General features: G+C 41.1%; 1 protein-coding gene across 4 annotated transcripts in view; it reads left to right on the forward strand.

Moving 5' to 3' along the window:
- The first annotated feature begins 21,000 nt into the window (after positions 1 to 21,000).
- haus6 (HAUS augmin-like complex, subunit 6) overlaps positions 21,001 to 27,065 on the forward strand; it is a 32,142-nt gene continuing 26,077 nt past the window's right edge. For all 4 annotated transcript variants that reach the window (XM_039669785.2, XM_039669786.2, XM_089128220.1 and 1 more), the window contains exon 1: positions 21,001 to 21,294. In XM_039669785.2, the coding sequence (XP_039525719.2) occupies positions 21,185 to 21,294 (110 nt within the window). In that variant the 5' untranslated portion in view covers positions 21,001 to 21,184. The remainder of the gene's footprint in view (positions 21,295 to 27,065) is intronic.

The raw sequence follows: 27,065 nt of genomic DNA on the forward strand, positions 1-27,065 counted from the left end.
TTGTGGAGTAAAATGATAGCTAATATTTCCTTTTAGCTTGCTTTATTATTTTACTGTGCCTGTTTCCTCTAATTATAAAAGTTGTACAGTATTGTTTTTTGCCTTTAGCTAGCTGAATGACTTCTATCTTTAACTGCTTTAGTAAATTCTTCATTCCACCAAGGAACAATCTTCATCCTTTACCTTCTGATTTAGGATTCTTCCGCTGCATTCATTTAATTTAATCTGTCAGAACATTAGTCTATTCAATTTCAGTATTATATTCACAATTTCATCAATGCATAACTCCAGGAACTATTGTTATATCTAGACAAAAAGCTGATGAATGCCTTATACTGAATCTGGTTTCCCTTCACATCATTTAGGCCTAAACATACTAAAGCTTGTTACTCCATAAACTCTTCTTGCGTTAGAAGTGCTTCACTAAAGTGAATTAAAGTGAAAGTGAATTAATCCCCACACCATATGAAATTATCCCCAGCCTTGGTTCGTATTGTATTCAATTCATCAAATGTTAACTGATTGCATGGATTATAAAAGTTGACATCCCCTTTCCATGTGTCCATTGCTCTACAACAACATTCACTCTGAGTATCTAATATTATTTCTCTAAAAGCTACCCATCTTTTAAGGTTCCACATCCCCCAATAATTGATCCAATTCTATCCTTTCTAACCAACTTGTACACAGGGATGATAAAATTTAATTGCAGATAAAGCCAAGTCTCCTGCATACAAATAATGTGGTAACACTGTTAACTGATGTACAAATATTTTACATTTTTGGCCATTCACAATCAAACCTCGGGCATTCCATTGTAGTATTTTCATCTAATAGTTTTACTTCTTTTACTTCCTGAAGGATCACAAATCACTGCAGTTACTTCTGTTTGTCCTAGTAGCACCCGAATCTGTTCTACTGGAATTTCAGTAATGCCCAAGAGTTGAGCAGCTGCAGATATTATAATTTTCAGCTTTTGTTTGTTTGAGCTGAGCAATAAATGCCACAAAATTAAGTTTGTTTACCACAAGCATATTTCCATCCAAGAGACATGCATGTATCTTTAGATTGGGTTGTGTTGTACTTGCTAGCATGTGAAATATTGTGAAGCCTATGTTTTGTATACTTAGGTTTTCTTCTATTCACCTCACTGTACCTCCAGCTCGTTTGACCATCATGGGGTTCAGAGCCTTCAGCCGCTCAGCCCCTCGTCTCTGGAACTTGCTTCCTCCAGACATCTACAACAGTGACTCGCTTTTCATTTTTAAATCCTGCTTGAAAACTCATCTTTTTAAACTGGCATATCCCACGTGATTATTTTTCTCAAATCTTTCTTTCCACTTGTTATGTACCATGATTTTATGCAATGTAATTATAGTTGTTCATTTTATAGATTGCTGTACTGTTTCATTTTGTTTTGTGAGGTGACCTTGAGTGTTCTGAAAGGCGCCTATAAATAAAATGTATTATTATTATTTTTAATATTTCATTCCTTCTGTAGCTTGTTTTTGTCTTTACAGTCAATAAACGCTGCATTCTGTGGCCCTCACAAATTACAACAGCATTATCTTCTTTTCTCTTTACATGGGAATGCTGTGACATGACCCAATCTTTGACTATTAAAACATCACAGTGCTAGTCTCATATATGGACGAACAGTGTAGCACACATACAATTCTGATGCGTGCTTTGCAAGTTTTTTGCAATTGAAAGTTAATACAACAGTAGTACTACTTGACCACCATTTCTACACTGTAAAAAAATAATCATAATTTTAACGGTAAAATATAGCTGCAAGCAGCCATTACTGACTTTTTTACAGTAAAGTAAAAAAAATGACTTTTTTACAGTAATAATGACTTTTTTTACAGTAAAGTAAAAACAGTACAGTAAAAAACCCATTGCCAGCTTAAAAGTTTTTGTTATGTATGCTAATGACGAAGATGAATTAATGATATTAAGAAGAGGTTCTCCCCTGTCCTCTCTCTCTGGACAGTCTGTCTGGGCCGTTGTTCGGGTGGCCTGGCATGTGCGTCGCCCTCAGCGAGTGCAGATATGGCACTGGGACCAACTCAGTATGCATTCTGTCAGATGGAAGAGGTTCCTGGATCTGACACCGCCCTGACGGTTTAGATAGGATACCTGTGAGAAAGTCTCACTAATGACACTGATTTATAACATGAATATATAAGAGCGCTCTCTTCCCGTTTGCGGGGACTCTTATTTTGGCGGAATGCAGCTTGTTCGGTGGATTACCTCAGAGCGCAGTGCGCGTGCGATTCAGTCTGGTATCAACCGTTATCTTCAGTGAGAACGGGCTGTGAAATGAATGCCGTTTTAAGATCGTCGTTGTGCTACTTCGAGTGTTGAAGTTGTGTGCGTCCAGAGAGAAAGTGAGTTTGTAAATTTCACTACTCGATTTAGGTTGATTGTTGTTTACTGTATAGAGAAGTTAAGAGAGTGACGACACAAATGGATGCTAATGTGAAGTATAGCAGTATTTCAGTTATCATCCAGTACAGTGTAATCATGTAAGCTGTGTAGCTTTATGGTTTATGTTCTACTGAATTTAAAGGAAACACTGTGTTAAAGTTTGAGGGAAGCCAGTAGTTTTAATGCTATTTATGTTGTCATGAATGTGATGGAGATAATGAAAAGGCATTGTTTGTTAGAGCATATCTTTTATTTGTTTGTTACAGACCACACACATATGCTGATTTACTTCTATGGACATAAAGCACGAGACGAGACAGAGTGTCAGTGAAATGTGCACAGCATTGTTTAACTCAACCTAATAGGATCTGGCTCCCCCTCTGCTTGTTCAAATAAATCTGTTGAACTGGATTCCTTCTCCGACTTTGGTGTTCTAACCGGCACACCTGTATCAGCTTCATCTTAGTAGCAACAGCTAGCACCTTACAGTCCTTAGCCTCTCAGTTACATTTGGTCTTTCGAGCCGGATTCAAGCTGTTCCGGGAACATGCAACAAAGCAGTGAAGCATCCTGGGTCCCATCAACTCGACCTAAGAGACAACGAAGACCGCCACAGTATCTTGAGGACTATGTGGTTGGTCCAGTGAGCCAACAGGAATGTGTTCCATCACGTACAAGTTTGTTACAGCATATGCATGGGCTAGAGGGGTGGAGCTCTCATCATGAGGGAGCAGTTATGATGACGCCTGAGGAAAATGCACATGTCACAAAGTCCCCTCGTCAGGTTCAATGGGACACAGATATAAGTGTGCATGACGAAGAGTATTCTCCCAGCTATGATACGCGTTCAACTGGCCGACGTGTGGAGTGGACAGACACTCTAACACCCTATGCAGAGGATGGAAATGAGCTGTATGAGATGCGTAGAGAGAATACATCATTATGCCGACCAGAAGAGAGCAGGCAGAGCGGTCGTGCACAGCTTTGGGGGATCCAGAGGGTAACGCAATCGCCTGTGGCCCCAGTCAAGACACTGCAGAGGACACGACAAGAATCGTGGCCAGTGCCACCCCCTCCTCTAAAGGATCACTTTCCAACCCAAGGGAGAGAAGAAGAGGATGACGACTGGCTACCTCCTCCACCTTGGCCCTCTGCTGAACCACCGCCAATGCCTCCGGAGGGTGAGGAGACACAGATGGTTACTATGATAGATAAAATGATGAAGGAACTCCAACTACTCCGAGACAGTGCTGCATCTAACTCAGCAAATAGAAGTCATCTGTCTTCAACCCCTAAGAGACCACCAGCTTGGAAGCTTCATGATACTCAGCCTCCGACTCACTGGTCGCAGTATTACTCACCAGGGATCAACTCTCCTCCTGTCATGGACTCGGCTAAATCTGGGCCTCCACCTAAACACGTACCAAGGCCTCATATGAGTCATCGTACCCCCTATCATGACGTACCCTATCAGCCTTCATCAGCAATGGCGAAGAAAAAGGAATACCATGGGCCAATGCCGAAAATCCCCCTTTTCATCCACAGGGACCCCATGGAATTCTCCCGCCTGAAGCTCGCCCTAAAAAATCTGTTGCCTATGCATGCCACTGAGCTCTTCAAATATCAGGTTCTTGTGGATCATCTGAGGTTGGAGGAGGCCTGCCTTATAGCTGACTCGTACATCAATTCACCGATGCCGTTCTCCGATACAATGGCCGCATTGAATGAGAAGTTCGGTCAGCCACATCAGGTCGCCTTAAAGAGAATTGCTGCTGTCATGGACTCACCAGAGGTCAGACGGGGAGATACAGCAGCATTCGAGAAGTTTGCTTTGCATGTTCAATCACTAGTGGGCATGTTAAAGACCCTGGGCTCTGATGGAGAAGTTGAGCTAAGATGCGGCTCACACGTTGCACGGCTACTCTCGAAACTTCCGTCTGAATTGAGGGCAAGTTTCCGCCGTCAGATGTATCACCGACCTGGCTGTACTCATACCCTGCTTGACTTAGCAGAGTGGCTCCAGTATGAGTCGTGGTGTCGGAGTTATGACGTCTCATCTGAGAACCGAGTCCACGGGTCACTGAGCCACAAAGCTGAGAAGCGACACAATAGATCATCGGCTACCGTGTTACATGGGGTGGAGAGCTCTGGAGATGGTAAGACCATAAAGCGAGAAGGTCAGAGTCCCTCAGATCTCAGAAGGCGAGGCAAGATAAAGCAGTATTGCCCATATTGTGAGAGTTCGGAACATTTCTTGAATAAATGCCCAGCCATTCAGAAGTTCACAAGGGAGGAAGTCATAGAATGGATCAAGGTGAATAAAAGATGCTGGAGATGTGGGAGGTCCCACCAAGCCGCACAGTGCGACCTCAAAAGACTTTGTGATCTGTGCCAAGGAAAGCACCTGAGAGTTCTCCATAGTGTGAACACCCGTCCCGCTGCAGAGCCACCCAAAGTAGAGAGTTGTCTAGTTAACAGCGGTACCAAGGTTCTTTACCTGGACCGGCCATCAACTTCCAATCGTGTCCTATTAAAGGTTGTGAGAGTGCTTCTTCGGAACAAGGATCGTACTCTTGACACATATGCGGTATTGGATGATGGATCGGAACGCACAATGCTCCTTCCAGAAGCTGTTGACCGACTTGGATTGCAAGGTAGACAAGAGAATCTTGTCCTCCGCACAATACGTCAGGATGTTCAAACATTGAAGGGATCATCCGTCTCATTCTGCATATCACCTCTTGCACATCCCAGAAGAAACTTTCAAGTTGCAGAGGCATTCACTTCACAACGTCTTAGCCTGGCGGATCACTCATATCCCATCTCCATGTTGAAGAGGAAATATAAGCAACTGGCAGACCTCCCCATTGAACCATTCGAGCATGTCAAGCCACTTGTATTGATAGGAGCTGATCATCCCCATCTGCTTACTCCCGTTGAGCCAGTGAGGTTAGGCCCTCCAGGAGGACCGGCAGCTATCCGTACCAGACTGGGTTGGATGCTTCAGGGGCCGACTCACCTCATTCAGTGGATAGCATGCACACAACAGTGCCTCCTTACCAGTGTTTCACCGCAGACAACCGAGCTGATGAGGAATGTTGAGAAACTCTGGCAGATGGATGTGCTGCCTTTCCAGAGTGACAAGATGGTGGTGAGATCGAAGCAGGACAAGGAGGCAATAGAACAGTTGGAGGCAAAGACAAGAAGAGTAGAGGTTGCTGGCATCCTCCGGTATGCTACTCCGTTGCTACGGAAAAGGGACATCCCACTGTTCCAGGCATCCAAAGAGGCCGTTCTCCCGAGCTTGAGGAGTACAGAGAAGCGATTGACAAAAGACCCTCAACGACGTGCCAGAGCCTACTGTGAGGCAATTAATCAGCTGGTACAATCAGGAGCTGTCAAGAAGTTGGGCCCAGATGAGATCTCAAAGACTGGTGAAACATGGTACATACCTCATCACCTAGTAAGCCACAATGGGAAAGATCGGCTTGTTTTCAACTGTTCCTATCAGTTCCGTGGACTGAATCTGAACGATGCCCTTCTTCCAGGACCGACCTTGGGCGCATCTCTTCTTGGTGTCCTGCTGCGCTTTAGGCAACAAGCAGTAGCAATTAGTGGAGATATCAGGGGTATGTTCCACCAAGTCCAGCTTCTGCCAGAAGACCGGCCTCTTCTCAGGTTTGTGTGGAGAGATATGAAGCGAGAGGATCCCCCTGATATCTTCGAGTGGCAAGTTCTGCCCTTTGGCACCACCTGTTCACCTTGTTGTGCCACCTTCGCTCTTCAACGACATGTCAGAGATCACAGTGTTCCAGAGGATGGTGTCAGAGACTCTGTAGAACGATGTTTCTATGTCGATAATTGCCTTCAGAGCGTGCCAACTGCAGCTGAAGCAAAGGGGTTGGTGGACAAACTCAGGGAGATTCTGGCATCAGGTGGATTTAAGATCCGTCAGTGGGCGTGTAACATCCCAAGTGTCATCGAACATCTGCCAAAGGAAGCAAGGTCGGAGAGTGTAGAGCGCTGGCTCTCACATGAAGACACAGGGCTGTGCGAATCAACTCTTGGCCTTAGTTGGCATTGGGAATCGGACATCTTAGGATATAAGAGCCGCCCGCTGGACTATGACATACTGACTATGCAAAACGTGTATAAGGTTTTGGCTCGACAGTATGACCCTCTAGGGTTCATATTACCCTACATGACTGGTGCCAAGTTGCTTGTCCAAAGCATGTGGGATAAGCATCGTCACTGGGACGACCCCCTCCTTCCTCAGGAGCTCCAGAGAGCTTGGAAAGAGTGGGAAGCCGAACTCAATCTGTTGCCTCGCATAATCTTACCTCGATCATATGTTCCAGCTCATGTGGGTCAATCGGTTGTCTCAAGACAGATCCACATATTCAGCGATGCATCAGAGAAAGCCTACGGCTCCGTTTCTTACCTGCGGACCGAGGATGCTCAAGGCCAAGTCTACCTGTCTTTCCTTGCAGCGAGATCAAGGGTCGCTCCTCGGCGACGACACTCCATTCCACGTCTAGAGCTCTGTGGTGCACTGACAGCAGCCCAACTGGCAAAGATGTTGGAGGCGGAGCTGACCTTGAAGGTTGACCAGACTATACTTTGGAGTGATTCAACCACAGTGCTTTCCTGGCTGCAGTCGGAGTCGTGCCGTTTTAAAGTATTTGTGGGCACCCGTGTTGTTGAAATTCAGGAGCTCACAGAACCCAGCGCATGGCGTTATGTGGACTCCTTACTGAATCCCGCCGATGATGTCACACGGGGTAAGACTGTTGGGGAGCTTGCCTTGCCTAATCGCTGGAGCCAAGGGCCCTCTTTCCTCCTTAAGGGACTCGTCGAATGGCCGTCCCAATCACCTAAGCCATCAGTTTCAGATTCGTCAGAGTACAGGAAGTCAGTGTCTTGTGGTATTGTGACTAAAAGCGACTGGCCATGTTCTCTACAAGGAGGCCAACACACTTGGAAGGATCTCATTGAGGCTACTGTGCGTGAGCTTCACGGGGCGGCTGGACAGGGTAGTGCTGTTACTGCTTCAGATCACCATCAAGCAGAAATGACAATCTACAAGAGGATCCAGCAAGACTGTTTCCCAGAAGAATGGCATCACCTCAAGAAGGGCAAGTCAGTACCAAATAGTAGTCGCCTACTTACCTTGTCCCCAGAGTTAGACCCTAAGGAGGCGATCATACTACGTGTCGGTGGTAGATTGCGGCGGGCTGAAGCTCTCGATTCTGCTTTTAAACACCTGATCGTACTGGATCCTGGCCATCCAGCCACCAAGCTACTTATACAGGACTATGACAGTCGTCTCTGTCACCCTGGACCTGTACGGGTTTACGCAGAAATGCGCCGCACCTTTTGCATCCTACGTGGCACCCGGTGTGGCACCCTTTAGCCCGCTAGCATTCCACGCGTGCCCTCTCGCCTATTGATCGTCTCATTTTACACCCGTTTCACTGAATCCTGGTTATTTCCGACATTTCAATCCTAAATTAGTAGTGATAGTTGTAGTATCACTACTAATTTACTGATCATCCGTTATAATGGCGAACATATCAGATGCGTGTCTAACATTACCTTTGAGTGCAGGTGAAGACACATTCGAGCTCTTCACGGTGAAGCAGGAGCTGGAATACGTCGACAAACAGATCCGCGGTCTGCTGGTGAAGCAAGCCGAGCTGTTGGATTGGCGCTCAACGCTTGAAGCATCACGCGCCGACGCTAACAAATCAAATCACTCTTTGACTCCGAGTTCATCTACTCCGTATGTTACTCTGCCGAGGAAGATGCGATCATCTCAGGCTTCATTCACTCCGGCACCGAAACAACATGGACCATGGATCACACAGCGGAAGACACGAGCCAGGACCAGAGCTGCCTCTCCGCCCCTCCCGGTCTTCGAGATCTCCACCCGGAACCGCTTCTCCCCTCTTCGCGAGCCGGAACGCGATGACGCCGTGATCATCGGCACATCCATAGTCCGCCATGTCCGCGCTAATTCGGATAAAGGTAAGGTGCGCACTCACTGCTTTCCTGGTGCTCGTGTTCTTGATGTTGCTGCACAGGTTCCCGAGATCCTGAACGGGGACGAGCGTGTCGGAGCTGTTGTGCTGCACGCGGGAGCGAACGACATTAGGCTGCGGCAGACGGAGGTTCTGAAGAAGGACTACAGGAGCCTGATCGAGACGGTACGCATCACAGCGCCTAAAGCAGCGATCATCGTGTCTGGACCGCTTCCCACGTACAGACAAGGACAGGAAAGGTTCAGTAGACTTTTTGCATTAAATGAATGGTTAATGTCATTGTGTAATGAACAGAGGCTGCACTTTGTAAATAACTGGCATCTGTTTTGGGAAAGACCGAGGCTGTACAGTACAGATGGACTCCATCCCAGCCGAATCGGAGCGGCTGTGCTGTCGGACAACATTTCCAAGACACTACGCACCAGATGACTAATGAGTCAAAGTCCAAATTACAGCCTTTGCGGTCCAAACTTAACTAATAAGCATAGTGTGGAACATTATATAGAAACTGTGTCTATTCCTCGTTTAGTGAAGCCAAACAATAAATCTAGTGTAGGATCTAGCAAAAATCTTATTGTAATTAAACCAGAAAATCTAAATATCAGTGAACAAAAACAATTTCTAAAGCTAGGTCTCCTAAACATTAGATCGCTCACACCTAAGGCGGTTATTGTAAATGAAATAGTCACAGACAATAACTTCGATGTTCTGTGCCTTACTGAAACCTGGCTTAAACCAAATGAGTATTTCGGTCTAAACGAATCTACTCCGCCAGGATACTGTTATAAACATGAGCCTCGTCTGATCGGTCGTGGCGGCGGTGTTGCAACAATCTATAAAGATATTTTTAATATTACTCAGAAAACAGGTCACAGGTTTAATTCATTTGAAGTACTTGTGCTAAATGTTACGCTCTTAGATATAAGAAGGAAATCCATATTATCTCTAGCCCTGGCTACTGTATATAGACCTCCAGGGCCATATGCTGAATTCCTAAAAGAGTTCGCAGACTTTCTCTCGGATCTATTGGTAAATGTCGATAAAGCAATAATTGCTGGAGATTTTAACATACACGTAGATAATACAAACGATGCTTTAGGGGCTGCGTTTACAGACTTATTAAACTCCTTTGGGGTCAAACAAAACGTCAGTGGTCCCACTCATCGTCTAAATCATACACTAGATTTAATTATATCATATGGAACCGATCCAACTGATATAGATATTATACCGCAACGCGATGATGTCACTGATCATTACATGGTGACTTGCATAATACGTACTGATGAAATATGTCATGTTGCACCACGTTATAGACCAGGCAGAACAATCCTTCCAACCACTATAGATGGATTTTCAAATAGCTTACCTGATCTATGTAAGCTGCAAAGTGAACCCAAACAAACAGATGAATTAGAGGAAATGACTAGCAGTTTAAGCACCATTCTTACTAGTACATTAGATATTGTTGCGCCAATTAGATTAAAAAAGGTTCGAGAGAAAATTAAAGCACCATGGTACAACAGTGCTACGCATGCTATCAAGAGAGAAACTCGCAACTTAGAGCGTAAATGGAAACAAACTAATTTAGAGGTCTTTAGAATCGCGTGGAAAGACAGTATGTCACGTTATAAAAAGACACTAAAAACAGCCAGGGCTGAGCATCTTCGCAAACTAATCGAAAATAACCAAAATAATCAAAGGTTTTTATTTAACACCGTGGCTAGACTAACAAATAAACAGACATCACCAGAGCAAAATATACCGTTACAGTTTAGTAGTAATGATTTTATGAATTACTTCAATGCGAAAATAGAAAGCATCCGAAACAAAATTATAAATGTACAATCCGCTATGGTGTCTTATGATTCAGCTTCAATTATGGACCCTCTAAAACAACTACACCGCTTTACAACGATAGGACAGGAGGAGCTAAATAAACTTATCATTGCATCTAAACCAACAACATGTTTATTAGATCCAATACCCACTAAACTACTGAAAGAACTATTACCTGCAGTGGAAGAGCCTCTCCTCAATATTATTAACTCGTCTTTAACTTTAGGTCATGTCCCAAAAATATACAAGCTGGCTGTAATAAAACCGCTCATTAAGAAACCGCAATTAGATCCAAATAACTTGGCAAATTACAGACCCATTTCAAATCTTCCATTTATGTCCAAAATACTTGAAAAAAGTAGTGTCCGCTCAATTGTGCTCTTTTTTGCAAGAAAATGATATCTATGAAAAATTCCAGTCAGGATTCAGACCGCATCATAGTACAGAAACTGCGCTAGTTAAAATTACAAATGATTTACTTTTAGCTTCTGACCAAGGCTGTATCTCAATACTAGTCCTACTTGATCTTAGCGCTGCGTTCGACACTATAGATCATATAATACTCTTGGATCGACTACAAAACTTCACCGGTGTCCAGGGACAGGCATTAAGCTGGTTTAGATCGTACTTATCGGACCGTTCTCATTTTGTCTGTTTAAATGGGAAAAAATCAAAGATAACGTCAGTTGACTATGGAGTACCGCAAGGATCGGTTTTAGGCCCTCTGCTATTCTCAATATATATGCTGCCACTTGGTAATATTATAAGAAAACATGGAATTAATTTCCACTGTTACGCTGACGACACTCAATTATATATTTCATCACGACCAGATGAAAACACTAACTCATCTAAAATGACAGAGTGTCTCAAAGATATAAAATGCTGGATGATGCGTAATTTCCTGCTATTAAATTCAGATAAAACGGAGGTATTACTTATTGGTCCAAAAAACTACTCACAAAACCTCTCACAATACAACTTTAATATAGACGGATGTCCTGTTACTTTATCCACTACAGTAAAAGACCTGGGTGTTATACTAGAGCGCAACTTGTCTTTCGAAAATCATATTTCATATGTTACAAGAACAGCCTTTTTCCACCTTAGAAATATTGCTAAGCTACGTAACATGCTATCTATTTCTGATGCAGAAAAATTAGTTCACGCATTCATGACCTCGAGACTAGATTACTGTAATGCTTTATTAGCCGGTTGTCCTGCATCCTCAATAAACAAGCTACAGTTAGTACAAAATGCAGCTGCTAGAGTTCTTACTAGGTCAAGAAAATATGATCATATAACACCGATTTTATCATCTCTACACTGGTTACCTATTAAGTTCCGCATCAACTACAAAATACTACTACTGACCTATAAAGCCCTAAATGGTTTAGCACGTATGTACTAAACGGACCTTCTTTCGCCCTACAATCCACCGCGTTCCTTAAGATCACTAAATTCAAGGCTTCTGGTCATTCCTAGGATATCGAAGTCCAGTAAAGGAGGGAGGGCGTTCTCGCATTTAGCTCCAAAACTCTGGAATGGCCTTCCCGATACGGTCCGAGCCTCTGACTCGCTGACACAGTTTAAAACTAGATTAAAGACGCTTCTCTTTAGTCAAGCATTCACATAATGCTTACCTTCTAGTCCTCTGTTATGCCATACGGAACCGTTTGCCACTGAAACTGCTTAACGCACCAGTGGGGCTCGACAGCCTTTTAGACAAACGGGTCGGCGCGTATGGTCGGCGCGTATGGTTGGGTTGCGGAGAGTTCAGGTTACGGAGAGTTTGTGAGTTATAACGGAAATCATTATGAACATCAGCTATGCTAATTATTTCCCATCTGCCTTTCTGCTGTTATCTCGGGACGCTTGTCCCGAGACAAATGGCGTTCGTCAGGTCCAGTTTTGTGTCCAGCCTCTCACGGGGATTTCGGATGCCCCAACGCCTGTGATGAGACGACTCAACGCCTGTGATGAGACGACTCAACGCCTGCGATATGTTATGGCGCCGTTTGATTCATAAACAATATTTATATTTAATATTTATATTTAAACAATATGAATGTAAGCCAGAGGAGAACTGGCCCCCGACTGAGCCTGGGTTCTTCCAAGGTTTTTTCTCCATCCAATCTGATGGAGTTTGGTTCCTTGCCACTGTCGCCTTGCTTTTGGCTTGCTTTGAGCTTGCTCAGTTGGGGTTATTTAGTGTTTAGCAATGTTGTTGATCTGTGTTGTTCTACTTTCATGTTATCACTGTGAAGCTGCTTTGATACAATCTGTATTGTGAAAAGCGCTATATAAATAAATGTGACTTGACTTGACTTGACGTGGGAGAGAGGCAATTCGTCATGTTCAACATCTCTGTAAGGAATGTAAAGTAAAATGTAAGGAAAAATAAAGGCAAATGCTTCACTTTAGTCACCATTTCATTTGTTATCTGTGCCTTTAGTACATCCTCAGACACGGACAGGGGCACTCTTTTAAGATGGTCAAGTTCCCATGTGACATTTGACTGCTGCACCACCTAACCATTTGATCTTCAACACAGTCTCTTGATGTTTTTTGTCTACACAAAAAAGGACACAATTATTTGATAAGTATCTAGCTGATTTAATATTACCTATTTATTTATTTTTTTGGACTATTTTCATAAGTCTCATTGGATTTTTGATGTTTTCGATGGAATGTAAATTTCAATGGAATCAATGTTGCTCAGTGGAATCAATGTTGATGTTGAAATTCTGCAGCAGAGCCATGACATCTCAGATCATTTATCTAGTCTTGTGTAAACTCTATTTAGCCAAGGCTGCAAAGCCGACTCCATGTTACAAATATCCCTTAAAGATTTTGGTTACACTTTATTTCGATAGTCACTTTAGACATTCTACTAACTATAAGTAACTTTTCAACTACATGTCAACTAAGTGTCATTAGAGTATTAGTAGGCTGTAGTAGACTGTCAGTAGACTGTTAGGTTAGGGTTAGGTGTTAGGGTTCAGGTTAGGAGAACAAGTTGACTTGTAGTTGCTAAGTTACTTACAGTCAGTTGAATGTCTGTTGGGGGACCAACAAAATAAAGTGTTAGCTGATATTAAGCAGACAGTCTACTAATCCTCTAATGATAGTTAGTTGACATGTAGCGGCAAAGTTACTTATATTTAAGTTGAATGTCTAAAGTGGACTATCAAAATAAAGTGTTACCAAGATTTTTTTATGAATAATCTTCCCGATCAGTTTCATCATCTCATAAATAAATAAAACTGCCATAAAAACTTAAAACACAGACTGAAAACAGTCAAGGAAGAGCTTGTGCCTTTTGGAATATTTAAAGGTACTCATTTGGATTCAACCTGAAACAAAATTCAACTGACATAAAAAAATACAAAGAAGTCTTCTGTAAAGACCACAACTATCAACTTTACTAAAATAAATTAACAATTAACAATTTAAAAATTGGCAAATTAACAATTTTTGTAAAGAAAAATGATCATGTTTGCCCTCTCAGGAAGGATACGAGATCTTTCTGGACTTAGGTTGTCTCCAGCAGTGGAGAACACCCTTTCAGAAGGGGTGGAGGATGCTTGGACACAGAGATACTTCTCAGCTAGACAACACTGGCAATGTGTCACTCTTCTTCCACCACCAGAAACTGGCACTGTCTTTGGTTGGAATGGGAGGAAGGCAATTTTGCTTCCACACTGATTTTGTCACGGGGTTGGTCAAGGAAGACGAAGAAGAAGGCAGAAGTAACACTTTATCCTTTTAATGTTACAAAAACTCAGGAACAGGTAGACAATGGTAAGGCAGGAGACAGCGTGTAAAACACAACACGAACAATACCGGACAAAGACTAGAAGACAGGCAGGAATTTAAATACATGGTGAAGGTGATTAACAAATGACAAGCAGCTGTGCGAGCGGTGATGAGTGTCCATGGAAACGGATTGATGGCGGGAAAAAAAAGGAAGTAAAGGAAAGAGGCTGGAGTGACAGGGTGGTGAAGGGAAGATGATGAATCGCGGTGGTGCAGACCCAGAGCCGCCCAGTACCGACAGCCGACGGTAGAGAAGACGGAGGGAAGAGACCAGATGGCGAGGAAGCTGACAGTAGCTGGGGGATGACCGATGGAGACTCGGTGGCAGGATCTCTCGGTGCAGACGGAGAGCCGATGGATTCCAGCAACGTCACAGGACTGGAAGACAGGCAGGCAGAGTGACGACTGACCAAGGGGGAGCTGTCAGGACGAGGGAACCCGCTGCAGCCGATGTTTCGAGGGTCTCTGGTGGAGGCGCAGGTGGGAGTCGCCAAGACGGAGCCGGCAGGTCGATGGGCCGAGATGGACTGCCGAGGACCGAGGCTGGAGGCGAAGCCGTAGGATCCTCAAGCACAGGCGCTGTGGATGGTGGTCAGCTGACCTGCCGCTCGACGTCTGGGACTCCCCACGGAGATGGTGCAGGGCTGCGCACATCCAGCAGCTGGAGGACTGACTGGAAAAGGTGATGGGCTGATATGAATCTGACAGACGGCAGGGCAGAAATAGTCACAGGACAGATCAGAATACGAAGAAGATGCAGATGACCGGGGGGGGGGGGCATAGGGTGGGAACGGTATCCTGGATACTGAGGTTCATTAGCCAGTCCTCCAGTGCCAACAAACGAGTCCCCTCGTACGTAGAAGTTGTGGGCTCACACCCCTGGTCAGACTCCGGTTGGGGCTCCTCCTACGGGGCGAGGGTCAGCTCTGTCCTCTTTGTCTCGGGCTCTGGCTGAGGCGTCACGGCGGGTGGTAGCTCTCCGTCTGCGGGGAGCACGCACGAGATTTCCGCGGTCGAGGGTGTTAATCCTGGCTCTGGATCTGTCTGTGTTCTGGCTTGGGCTTCGACGCTCTCCAGACACCTGGCGACGGCCTCCATCCAGTTCATGTTAGAGGTGTCTGGGAGGTCGATATGTTGGTGGAAGGTGGCCCCAAGCCAGAACAGGGTCTTCAGGGTTTCATCATCGAGGGGGCTGGTGAGTGCTAAAAGAGTGCAAAGTCTCTGGAAAAAGACACAAAATCCGGTGACTCTTCAGCCAGCGCGATGAAGTCGCAGTTCATATTTGGGTCCGGTATTCTGTCATGGGGTTGGTCAAGGAAGACGAAGAAGAAGGCAGAAGTAACACTTTATCCATTTAATGTTACAAAAACTCAGGAACAGGTAGACAATGCGGGCAGGAGACAGTGTGTAAAACACAACACGAACAATACCGGACAAAGACTAGAAGACAGGCAGGAACTTAAATACACAGTGAAGGTGATTAACAAATGACAGGCAGCTGTGCGAGCGGTGATGAGTGTCCATGGAAACGGATTGATGGCGGGGAACTCAGATGACGAACACACGTGGCAAATGAAAACAAAACAGACAGTCCAAAGATGGTGACAGATTTGTGATAACATGGTCACACTGCGGGATTTTACTCAGTCAATTGCCTTTAAAAAAATGATTTAATATTACTAAACTGGAATATTAAAAATTGTAATAGTAACTTGGCTGCACATTTACATTGTAAGCCTTTCTGTTCACAAAATCCCTTCATTGAGGCCTTAATGGGAACATGTGTGCAGTCTACAGTGTATGGCACCAATCACGTAAGTTAAGCCTGAGCCCTGAGGGACATACTGTAAGTCATAATCGGCATGGTCATCATGATTGCATTTATTATCTTCATTAAAAAATATAATATACCCTACATAAGTTGGCAAAAAATAAATAAATAAATAAAAAATAATTTACAATCTTGGGTCTTAAATGGCTTGCAAATGCCAAAAAAACCACCAAGTAAACTTTGCGAATGGCATGACAGAAAGCTTATCAAGTTCTTTGCATCTCCAATAGTGTAAAGGAAGCCACTCGCAAAGAATTTTGGGGCAATGCAAACATTCTGTGCTGTTGTTAAAGCCCGACATCGAATCGAACATTAATGTGCATTTCCAACAAAATAATAACGTATAAATGGGGGTCAACCTTGAACAAATTGCAATAGAAGCAAACTCAACTGATTCTGTATCCTCAATATGTCCTGAGTAAGGAAGGGAAAAAAAGCCCAGAAGAATCCCATTAGGGGAAAGTTTAGAAATAGACCGAAATATATCCCTATATCTCATTCATTCACATAGCCTATTCATTCTTTTTCTCACGTGAATTGGGTAAAAATTTTAACCTTTAGATATCATCATGAAAATCTCTGAGTTGATTACTTACATCAAGACAAACAAAAAATGTATTACAAGTTTTTTTGCAATTGTTTGTTAACATGGACAAATGGTGCATAATCTAATTACATATGTGCTAATTTGCATAAATAGCCTACCCAAACAGATCTTGGGCATATAGCAGGTGAAAATGTCTTGTAGAATTTTGTTGACATATAACAGTAAACTATTTAACATTAAGGTCTGAATGGAACCCATTTAAGCTACCCATGAACATTAATACAGGAAGAAGTACTTTAGAAACCAGCCTTTATTAATTATTATGGCAGGGGTTATTATTATGGGGTTTGGGACTGGGTCAATGGGACTGTTTCTGGGGGATGAGTCTGAGGGAAGAACAGGAGACATGGGTAAGGAGAATGCAGAAGACAAAAGGTAGGCTAGGTGAAATAAAAAGTGTCTGGATCAAAAAATCTAATTAAGTACACAATGCACTCAATGCCCAAACCCCATCTCTGCAATAATAATAAAGGCTAGTTTCTAAAGTAACTATAGCCTACTTCCTGTATTAATGTTCATGGGTAGCCTAAATGGGTTCCATTCAGACCTTAAAGGTCCCCTGACATGAAATTTTCATTTTCTGAGGTTTTTTAAAATTAATATGAGTTCCCCTAGACTGTATTTGGTCCCCTCGTGTCTAGAATTTTAAATTTTTCTCTTCTCTGCATCCATCTGCATCTCAGATGCGCTGATCTAGAATCTCCCCCTATATAACGTCATATAGGGGAAAGGTTACTCCCCTTTCTCTGCTTTGCCCGCCCAGAGACCGACCATGAGAAAACCAAACGAGCTAAGAATAGGAAGTACGAACACGCGCAGGCGCGGTTTTATTTTTTCCTAGAGAAATAGCTTTGAGATTTGAGTTTTCCCTCGAGAAATATCATGGGTTGCAAACGAGCGAAGCATGGCAGTTGCTCAGTGTTCGGATGTACAAATGAACACAAAAGTATTTTTTTTTAGTTCCTTCATCCGTGCCTCTGAAGAAACAATGGGTTAATTTTATTTTCTCTGGAAATGTGCCGACTCGACTCCCAAAGTTTTGTATGGTCCAACAGGCAGAAGACAGGTTAGTTAATCTTTCTCTCAAAATCGTTCGATACTGTTTATGCATCAGTAAATCAAGCCAGCATATTATCAACTTCACATCGTTTCTTTGAATAGGAGGAAAATAATCTTATTTAAACAAAGTGAGCAGGATTGATATTCTAAACGGTAAGCACGCACTGCTTTGTTTACGTTATGTGTATCTGCAGCTGGCAGCGTCAGTTTTCCTTTTTGAATGACGAATATAGACTAATATATATATAATATATCTGCATAAATAGACAGTTGGCTCATTAAATGCAGGCGTAGAACACACATTAGGCTATAGCTGACAATCGGCTGCTGTTCTCTTGGTGAGTTCAAGTGCAGCTTTTTACCTCGACGAGAGCGGACGAGTTCCAGGCTTTAGAGAGAACAGAAACTGCGTTACACTGCACAACGAAGCTCTTACTATATGTACATCATCGTGTCTGCATTGGTGAAAGCAGAGAGTGCAGAAACTGCGTTATACAATAAGATCTTCATTCTCGCGATTGACAGACTGTCATCTGCTGCTCATCACAGCAACATTTTATGTGATGAGAATCTAAATACTTCAAAAACTTCTCACGAATCAGTAATCTCGATATCTGTAATAGTAAAAACATATAATAGCTGTAGTAAAACGCATTTAAAAGAGTTTCACATGTAATATGTAGCTATTTCATATGCAAGCATGTCAGCCAATCACGGCAGTGGGCGGTTACATTGAATCCCACAGCAGACACGCCCCTTCAAACAGACCGTTCTAAGCAGAGGCTAAAATCAGGCTAGGAAAAATGCCTTTTATTTCTAAATTATGACTATTTTTGATCTAAAAACATACTAACATTATAAGGGCAACCCAGGAAACATTATAAAATAATACAAAAAACCCATGTCAGGGGACCTTTAACATTAATGCTGTGTCCGAAATCTCCACTCAAAGCACTACTCCGGGTATGTTGGGGGTAGAGAACAGACTCAGCAGAGCACTAGTGAGCTCACCAGCATAATAGAAACACCACTTTCGGACACTACCAGAGCCCATCTAACGGAGAGCCTTGGCACTTCCTATTAGCCCCATTGTGCATCACCTTGGTTGCAGTTCCATTAGAATTCCACTGGAGGTGATCGCGGGCGAGAATGAATGGGAGTCAATGGGGCTAAACGGCGAAATGTGTCTCTTTCACCTGCTTGTCGTTAAATCAAAATAGATTTTATTGTTGATTCCGCAAGTTCAATATAGATTATAGGCCAAAAGTTGAATGAACGAGTACTTATGTCTTTTTGATTTCTTACAGGTTAGGCTGTTGTTGGCCGGAACACGCTAGCATTCTGCTATTGTGTGACGTCATCACATTTTTGAACGGATTTTTAGAACAGATAAGTGAACTTAAAAATGCAATTTTCAGCTGAGTGTATTTTCTTAGCCCTCCCTTTTGAATGCAACTTTCAAATTACTTGACAAAAAATTACATCCTGAGAAAAGTGGATTTCTGGGGGTAAAACCCCATTGACACCCATTCATTCTGCACTCGACCGCGAGCGCCCCCGCATGGACAGAGACGCGTTACTGCAGCCAGTCCAGAACCCGGAAGTAACCAGCCAGTGCCAATTCTCTTCAATTGACTTTATGCGCAGCTGCACTACTTCCTGAACTTAAGCCAGCTCCTTGTTTCCTGTCTGCTATTATTGGCCAAACTTGATTGATTCAGGTGTGTCTGATTATTGTTGCCATGACTACTGAGGTCAGGCACACCTGAATCAATCAATTTGTCCAATAATGGCAGATAGGAAACAAGGAGCTGACTTAAGTTCAGGAAGTAGTGCAGCTGTGCATAAGGCCAATTAGACATTCTCTGACTCGATCGTCTCTCGGCGCCGTTGATTACATCATCTGTCAGCTGGTGCCGAGCCGGCTCTGGGCTAAATAGATTTTTTAAATAAATACATTACATTATATTGAGCTTATTTCTCCAAAATGTAAAAACTAAAAGTGATTTCTGGCCATTTCTGTTATAATGCGCTACTCCACACATGATTATAACTTATTTTTACGATCAGCGCAATGCATGATGGTATACGGGAGGTGCGTTCCATTCGACAGGGTCCCTACACAAGTGTTCACTGCTCCCTACTCCCTGAACACGGTATATCAGTTGAAGTGGACTTCACTGACTTCCTGTGAAGTGATGTATCAATGTTCCCTTATTCCCTATGCCGTTTGCAATGCCTTTCGAACTGAACATGTTCATTCCCTTCGAATTGGAATCTCACTTAAGATGGCAAATACCCTGTGTGTGAAGTCCACTTCGCAGTCCACTTACGGTCAAACGCACCTGGGTTAGTGACCATCGGTTGTACACTACTTTTCAAAATGCATTCTAGGATACATTGAGTGGACTGTATAGGGTATAATAATCATCACTATACATTCGGACAGCACTACAAAATGGCGAGCTCACTATATAGGCCACTATAGTGAGTAATGGGGGATTTCAGACACAGCAAAAGTCTTTTACTGTTATATGTTATGTATGTATGTATGTTATATGTTATGTATATGTATGTTATATGTTATGTATACTGTTACTGTTATAACTTTCACCTGCTATACCCAATGTTTAGATCTGTTTGGGGATTTAATGCAAATTAGCTAATACGTAATTATATTGCACCGTTTGTCCATTTTAACAAACAATTAAAAAAAATTGTAATACATTTTTTGTTTGTCTTGATGTAAGTAATCAACTCAGTGATTTTCATGATGATATCTAAAGGTTAAAATTAAAATTTCCCCTAATGGGATTCTTCGGGGCTTTTTTTTCCTTACTCATATTGAGTATACAAAATCAGTTGAGTTTGCTTCTGTTGCAATTTGTTCAACCTTTTTTCATAAAATGACTGGACTAGAAATAAGCCAGCTCGCGAGCAAGTTCAAGCTGACGGACCTGTTGCTATGACAGCAAGTCCATGATGAGCGTCGAAGAACCAAATATCATGGTAAATCGCCAACATTCAAATCCAGCTAACTGCTTCCGCTTTTGTTTTCCCGTTGACGTATTTGACCGTTTTTGCTTGCCGTAGTAGAAACTGCAACGTAATTCAGGTCCCGCCCATTCAATGGTCGCGTCCCATTACATGCAAAGCTCTCGCGTACTTAAATGCTGATGTATAAACACACTGATAGTCTTTCTCCTGATTTAGAGATATGTTTGGAGACTGACGCAGTCGCCATTTTGCTTTAAGCCTATTGTTTTTATATATAAATCAGCATGAAACATGGGCACTAGTCTGTCTTGATAAAGATTTGAGACGCAACCACGGACGCTATAAATACGCTCAAATAATTTGGCGGTTAGCAGGAAGTTGCGGTGATCTTGAATATAAGTAAATATTTTATTCAGTTTACCTTTCTTTCTAGGTCCCACCCAAACCAAGCGATATACGATAACTATGGTGTGAATGGGTTATAATTGATAACCTGCAACGTGTTTGTCCAGTTGATCGCGGAGTTATTTGTAGTGAAGCGCTGCTCTATTATGCGAGATGTCCAAACTACAGAAGTCAAACGGTAAATATTTATGGTGGTGCCTCCAGTGCCTCGAATTCAGACCGGAGACCGTTACCAAAAACATCAAACATCTGAATCTGGGAATGTAAGTCATGCTATCTCTTTTTTCTCATGACCTAATATCTTCGTCATTAACTAGTGTAATCGTGTGGTTTTTATAATGTTAGTTGTTATATGTCATACGTTTTATTATTTGTCTTTTAATTACACTGGTCCTAGATGTAACTTGCATCTTGTTATTTATTGCAGCCATATATATTATATATATATATATATATATATATATATATATATATATATACTCATACCATACATACAAAACTCAGTAACTTTACATTAACTTTCGCTTCCTAAAAATGTTTTTTTTTTTAATACAAACCATTATTTAACCCTTGTGCATCAATTAAAAAAAGTTACACATAGGTAAAAAGAGGACAAAAATGTCCATGTCATAAAAATGTGACGCTTTGGAGCACAGACTTAAGTTTGTTATCATTTTAAAGAAGACCCTTTGCATTATTGCTGAAGTAAAAAAAAAATAAAATAATAAGTAAATCCAAAAAAAAGTTATATAGGTATAAGTTTATGAAATTTATTTATAAAAAATATTTTATATAAAATATATATTTTTTAAATCAGGTTGAACTCAAAACTGCAATAAAATCAAAGCCATAAATCTAAATAGGTTGTGTTCCAAATTTGAGGATATCTCAAAAAATGAGCTTTCGGTAACAGTTTGTTTGGGCGTAGTAACATATTTTCCCCATTGGGTGCCAGCAAAACCCCACTGGTGCTCACAGCGATTGGCTTTGAATTTGCAGTTTTTCTCTCTCAGTATTACAAACACACACATGCGCCCACACACACATATTTCTTTATAACACACATACTAACCACACTCTGACATCCACACCAACACACCCACACAAATATTGTTGCATAATTTATCCAGTTGGCTGTGTAGTATGCCGAACCAGAAAAAAGGAATAAAGCGATATTTGTTTTATTGGCCAAACTTAAAAAAAAAATGACACCATCTGATAAAAAATAAAAAATTTTAAGCCTTGCCATCAGAATGAAAGCCTCTTAACAAAGATTGCATAATTTTATAGTTAACTGAACCGGGGATTAAAAATGGCAGTTTTAATGGGTTTTAATGGGGACATTTTTGTCCAAAAGGTGCTGAGAGGGAGTATTTTTTTGTACGTAATGCAAAAAATATTTTTTTAAGAAAATGACGGTGAAATAGTAAAATTCCAATAAAAATACATACCTGTGCCAAGTTTTTTTGCAGTTAGCTTTAACACAGGCAAAGTGATCAAAAAAACAAAACTGAAAAGGACAAAAATGTCCATAAGGATGCACAAGGGTTAATTATAAACATAAGTTTTGTAAGTAACTTATAATGTTATAAAGTACATAAGTAATGTTCATAATCCAGCTTTTATTTATAATCTATTTACGGCTGTAATATTGAACAAGAAAAATATTTTACTTTAAATAACAAATTATATAATAAATAAATCAGTTCTGCTGCTGTTCATAAATACCAGTGGTGATGCTGTACAATAAAGGCCTTGTCATGGAAATTGTCATCAGTGTCCCAATGTCTTGTGATCTGGGATCCTCACTGTAAGTTACTTGCCAGTGCCCGAATACGTGTACACTATTTAGTGGCAACCTAGGAAGCTAGAGAGTTGATTGAGCCGCATCTTAGTTCTCATCGCGCAAATGCTCCGCCCAACAGAAATCTTGGGTTTTATGAAAAGCACTCTTAACCCTAAAACTGTATTCTGCACAAATGTGGGCAAAATAGTTTTGATTTATTTTTAAAAAATACTTCCCTTGATCTGAGCAGTACAAGACTTGGCTACTTTTCCTAAGTTTGCCTCCTGAACACCCACACTTTTTTTTTGACTCCGTTCTACAATGTTAAGTGGGTGAAAAAAAAACAAAAAACTCCTTAATCTTTGGGTCAATATGGGAAAAAAACTGTAATTTAGAGCATTCTAAAATAAGCCACAATAAGACACCAGGTGACCGCAAAGTCACTTCACCTTTAGGTTTAGCTCTAAGAACCTATTGGAATGATATTTTAATATAGTTAAAAAAATAAAAAATAAACATAAAAATAAGCATAATTTACTTAGAAAATATGGTACTTTTTGAAGTAAATAAATTCAAATTTACCCCATAAATAAAAAAAACACCATAAATGGATAGACAAAACTTTATCGAAGACAGTGATATAACATTTTATAATAAATAAAAATTAGGATCACACCCGAGTCTTCTGTGCCCACATTTGTCCACAATTACAGGATTAAGGGCTATAAAGTGAATATGGTTTGAGGGTTAATACTCCTCTCTGTTTGGTCTAAAAACAGTAATAAATAAGCAAACAAACAAAATTGGTATTGGTGTGACCCATGCAATCGTAAATTCTAACAAATAAGGTTAGGCTATGACATTAATATTTTACATACCTGGGAAATTTCACTTAATTCTCAATTCTTATTTTGATACCACAGCAAAAACTACTACTAGCCTTATATAAATGTAAAACCGAGTAGTAAACAGTCATTAATAAAATGAACAAATAAGCAAATTAGATGCAATAGCACAAATAAATACAAGGTTCAAGATACAAATCAGTGTTTTTCCTGGGTCAAATGTTCTTTGGTGGACTTACTCGATACAAAGTATCAAGTACCCTACCCATATGAACTGATTGGTCATTGTGTTCACGCTGTCAAGGGGTATGTCTGTGATTGTCTACAAAGCTCAACGCTGCAGACACACATTGCAAATCGAAACCTTTGAGGCTCTTCACACAGAACACTTACACAATCACTCACAGGAGGGTATTAAAGCAGCCAGCTAGCAGGTACCTGTACTTGCAGAACGGCAGGTTTCGTTAATTGATAAAATAAATCTTTGGTAGGACAGATATTCATTTTGGTGGCTAAAAATGAAATAAACTGTGTTTTTCAGGTTGGCCTAACAGTAACTCCAAAATTAATTAATACTCTATATCAGAAGGCACGGTTTTTCGATTGTAGATTTAGGGAATACACGTCATATAATCCCTAATTTAAATCATTCCCGCCCAAGGCATATGCAAAAATAAAGAGATGAGGCCTAGTTGAGTTGCGTTATAAGGTTGTAAAAGTATGATATTTGCACGGTATGATAATAACAGTCTCAAAAATATCACGGTTTCACTATATACAGTCGTGCTCAGAATTAATGGCACCCCTGGTAAATATGATGAAAACTGGCTGTAAAAAATAATTCTGCATTGTTTATCCTTTTGATCTTCCATTCAAAAAATTGGCAAAATTCTAACCTTTCATTGAAGCAAAAGAATTGAAAGTGGGGGTAAATTACACTATGAAATAAATGTTTTTCTCCAAAACACTCTGGCCATAATTATTGGCACCCTGTTATTAAAAAACTTTTTGCAACCTCAGATCTGTAAACTTTTGCCAAGATAACAGATCTGAGTCTTCTCCTATAATGCCTGATGAGTTTGGAGAACACCTGACCAGAGATCAGAGACCATTCCTCCATACAGACTCTCTCCAGATCCTGCAGATTCCCAGATCAATGTTGGTGCTTCATCTCTTCAGTTCACTCCACTCATCAGGTCAGGGTCTGGGATGGTCATGGCAGAAGCTTCATTTTGTGCTTCGTAACTAATTTTTGTGTTGATTTTTGTTTTGGATCGTTGTCCTAATGGACTACCCACTTACGGCCCATTTATAAGATTTCTAGCAGAAGGCGTCAGGTTTTTATCTTTTTGTATTTGATAGAATCCATAATACCATGTATCGGAACAAGATGTCCAGGACCTCCAGCAAATAAATAGGCCCACAACATACAAGATCCAGCAGTATATTTAACCTTAGGCATGGGGTACTCGTCATCCCTGTTTGCACCAAACACATCTGCTGGGTTTGCTGCCAAAAAGCCCCTTTTTTAGTTTCATCTGACCACAGAACCCTGTGTCGTTTGAAGATCCAGTCGTGTCTGACACCTGAATATGCTGGAGTTTGTTTTTGGATGAGCGAGGAGCATTTTTCTTGAAACCCTCTCAAACAACATGTGGGGATGTAGGGGTTGTCTGATATATATATATATATTTTTTTAGGTTTTCTGACCCCAAGACTCAACTAATCTCTGCAATTCTCCATCTGTGATCCTTGAAGAGTCTTTGGACACTCAAACTTTCATCCTTCAAACTTTCATTCGTCCATTAAGGCAAAATAGACACACATCCTCTTCCTGGCAGAATCATAACATCTTTAGTTGATTATAACTTCTTAATTATTGTCCTGATGGTCAAAATGGGGATTTTCAATTCTTTAGCTATTTTCTTACATCCACTTTCTATTTTGTGAAGCTCAACAATCTTTTGATGCACATCAGAACCATGTTCTTTGGTTTTATTCATTGTGATGGATGATTCAGGGAATTTGACTTATGTGCTTCCTCATATTTAAACTCCTTGAAACAAGAAGTCATAGCTGGACAATTTCATGTTCCTAGTCACCCTGATTTGCTTAAAAAAATAAATATTAATGGGAATGTACTTCAGAGATATTTTTCTCAAAAAAAAATTCTAGGGGTGCCAACAATTATGGCCAGAGTGTTTTGGAGAAAAACATTTATTTCATAGTGTGATTTACCCCCACTTTCAATTCTTTAGCTTCAATAGAATTTTTTTGAATGGAAGATCAAAAGGATAAACAATGCAGAATTATTTTTTACAGCCAGTTTTCATCATATTTACCAGGGGTGCCATTAATTCTGAGCACGACTGTATATTATTACATTATCACATGGGTGTCGGTTACAGGGGGGACTTTTTATACAATGTAAATTCGTCCCCCACACTTTTTCATAGGGCAAGTGTGTCTATGACAAGCTGAGGTTTTCGCGGGTGTGTATACGTCAAGATTTAAAATCCAAAGATCAAGGATAGTTTATCTTTATCTACATAGGTGACTTTCACGTTTCCTTGGTAATCAGTCACCTGTGCATTAGCCTATGACACGAATCCTAGCCGAATCTATCAGTTTCATAGAGTTCAAAATGGCAAAAAACTCTTCACTCCTTTTTCACAAAAAAGTCAAGCACTGTAAGTAACTTGTTATTTTGTATCCGAATTGTGTTGCACAATGATGAATAACTCCGCCTAAGTGCACCATATTAATGAATTTATCTTTAAAATGTACAAAATTTTCTTACGGGGCGCATGCCCCCGGGCCCCCCTAGAGGTACCGAGTTCTACCTACAAAAATACTGTGGGTAACACCGTAGACTACGAAAAATAATTTTTTTTTATCTTATTAAAATGCATGATCAGGATTTTACCACCTCAGCCTCATTTTAAGCCAGAAAAAACCCTGTAAGTGCAATATAAAGTACTGGACAACTTTTCTTTCTTTCTGTTTTATTGCTTTCAAATAAATATCATTTTTTTTTTCCTTCAGACTTTTGTTGACAGGTTTTTGCTTAATTGGCTTAATATGCTATCACTTTTGGTACCCCCTCACTTCTGAAATGATGGCTACGCCCTTGCATTATCATCAGTTACAATGACTGTAAATGAATGAACTGAAAACAAACTTGAAATCATTGATTTGTTTAAAAAGGTTATGGACTATTGGAATTTGAATTAATCAATTAAATTTAATACTTGATTAATAATCTTGATTACTTGATTTAATACATGCTTCGGTCAGAATTTTTGGGGTCAAATACTGATCACTGGCAGCAGTATCGGCAGATACGATCAATGAAATAATTAATACTAAATGATATCTGGTGAGTGTATGTTGGCTACTATTA

The sequence above is a fragment of the Pimephales promelas genome, chromosome 1 (assembly GCF_988280905.1).
Source record: "Pimephales promelas chromosome 1, fPimPro1.hap1.1, whole genome shotgun sequence".
NCBI lineage: Eukaryota > Metazoa > Chordata > Actinopteri > Cypriniformes > Leuciscidae > Pimephales > Pimephales promelas.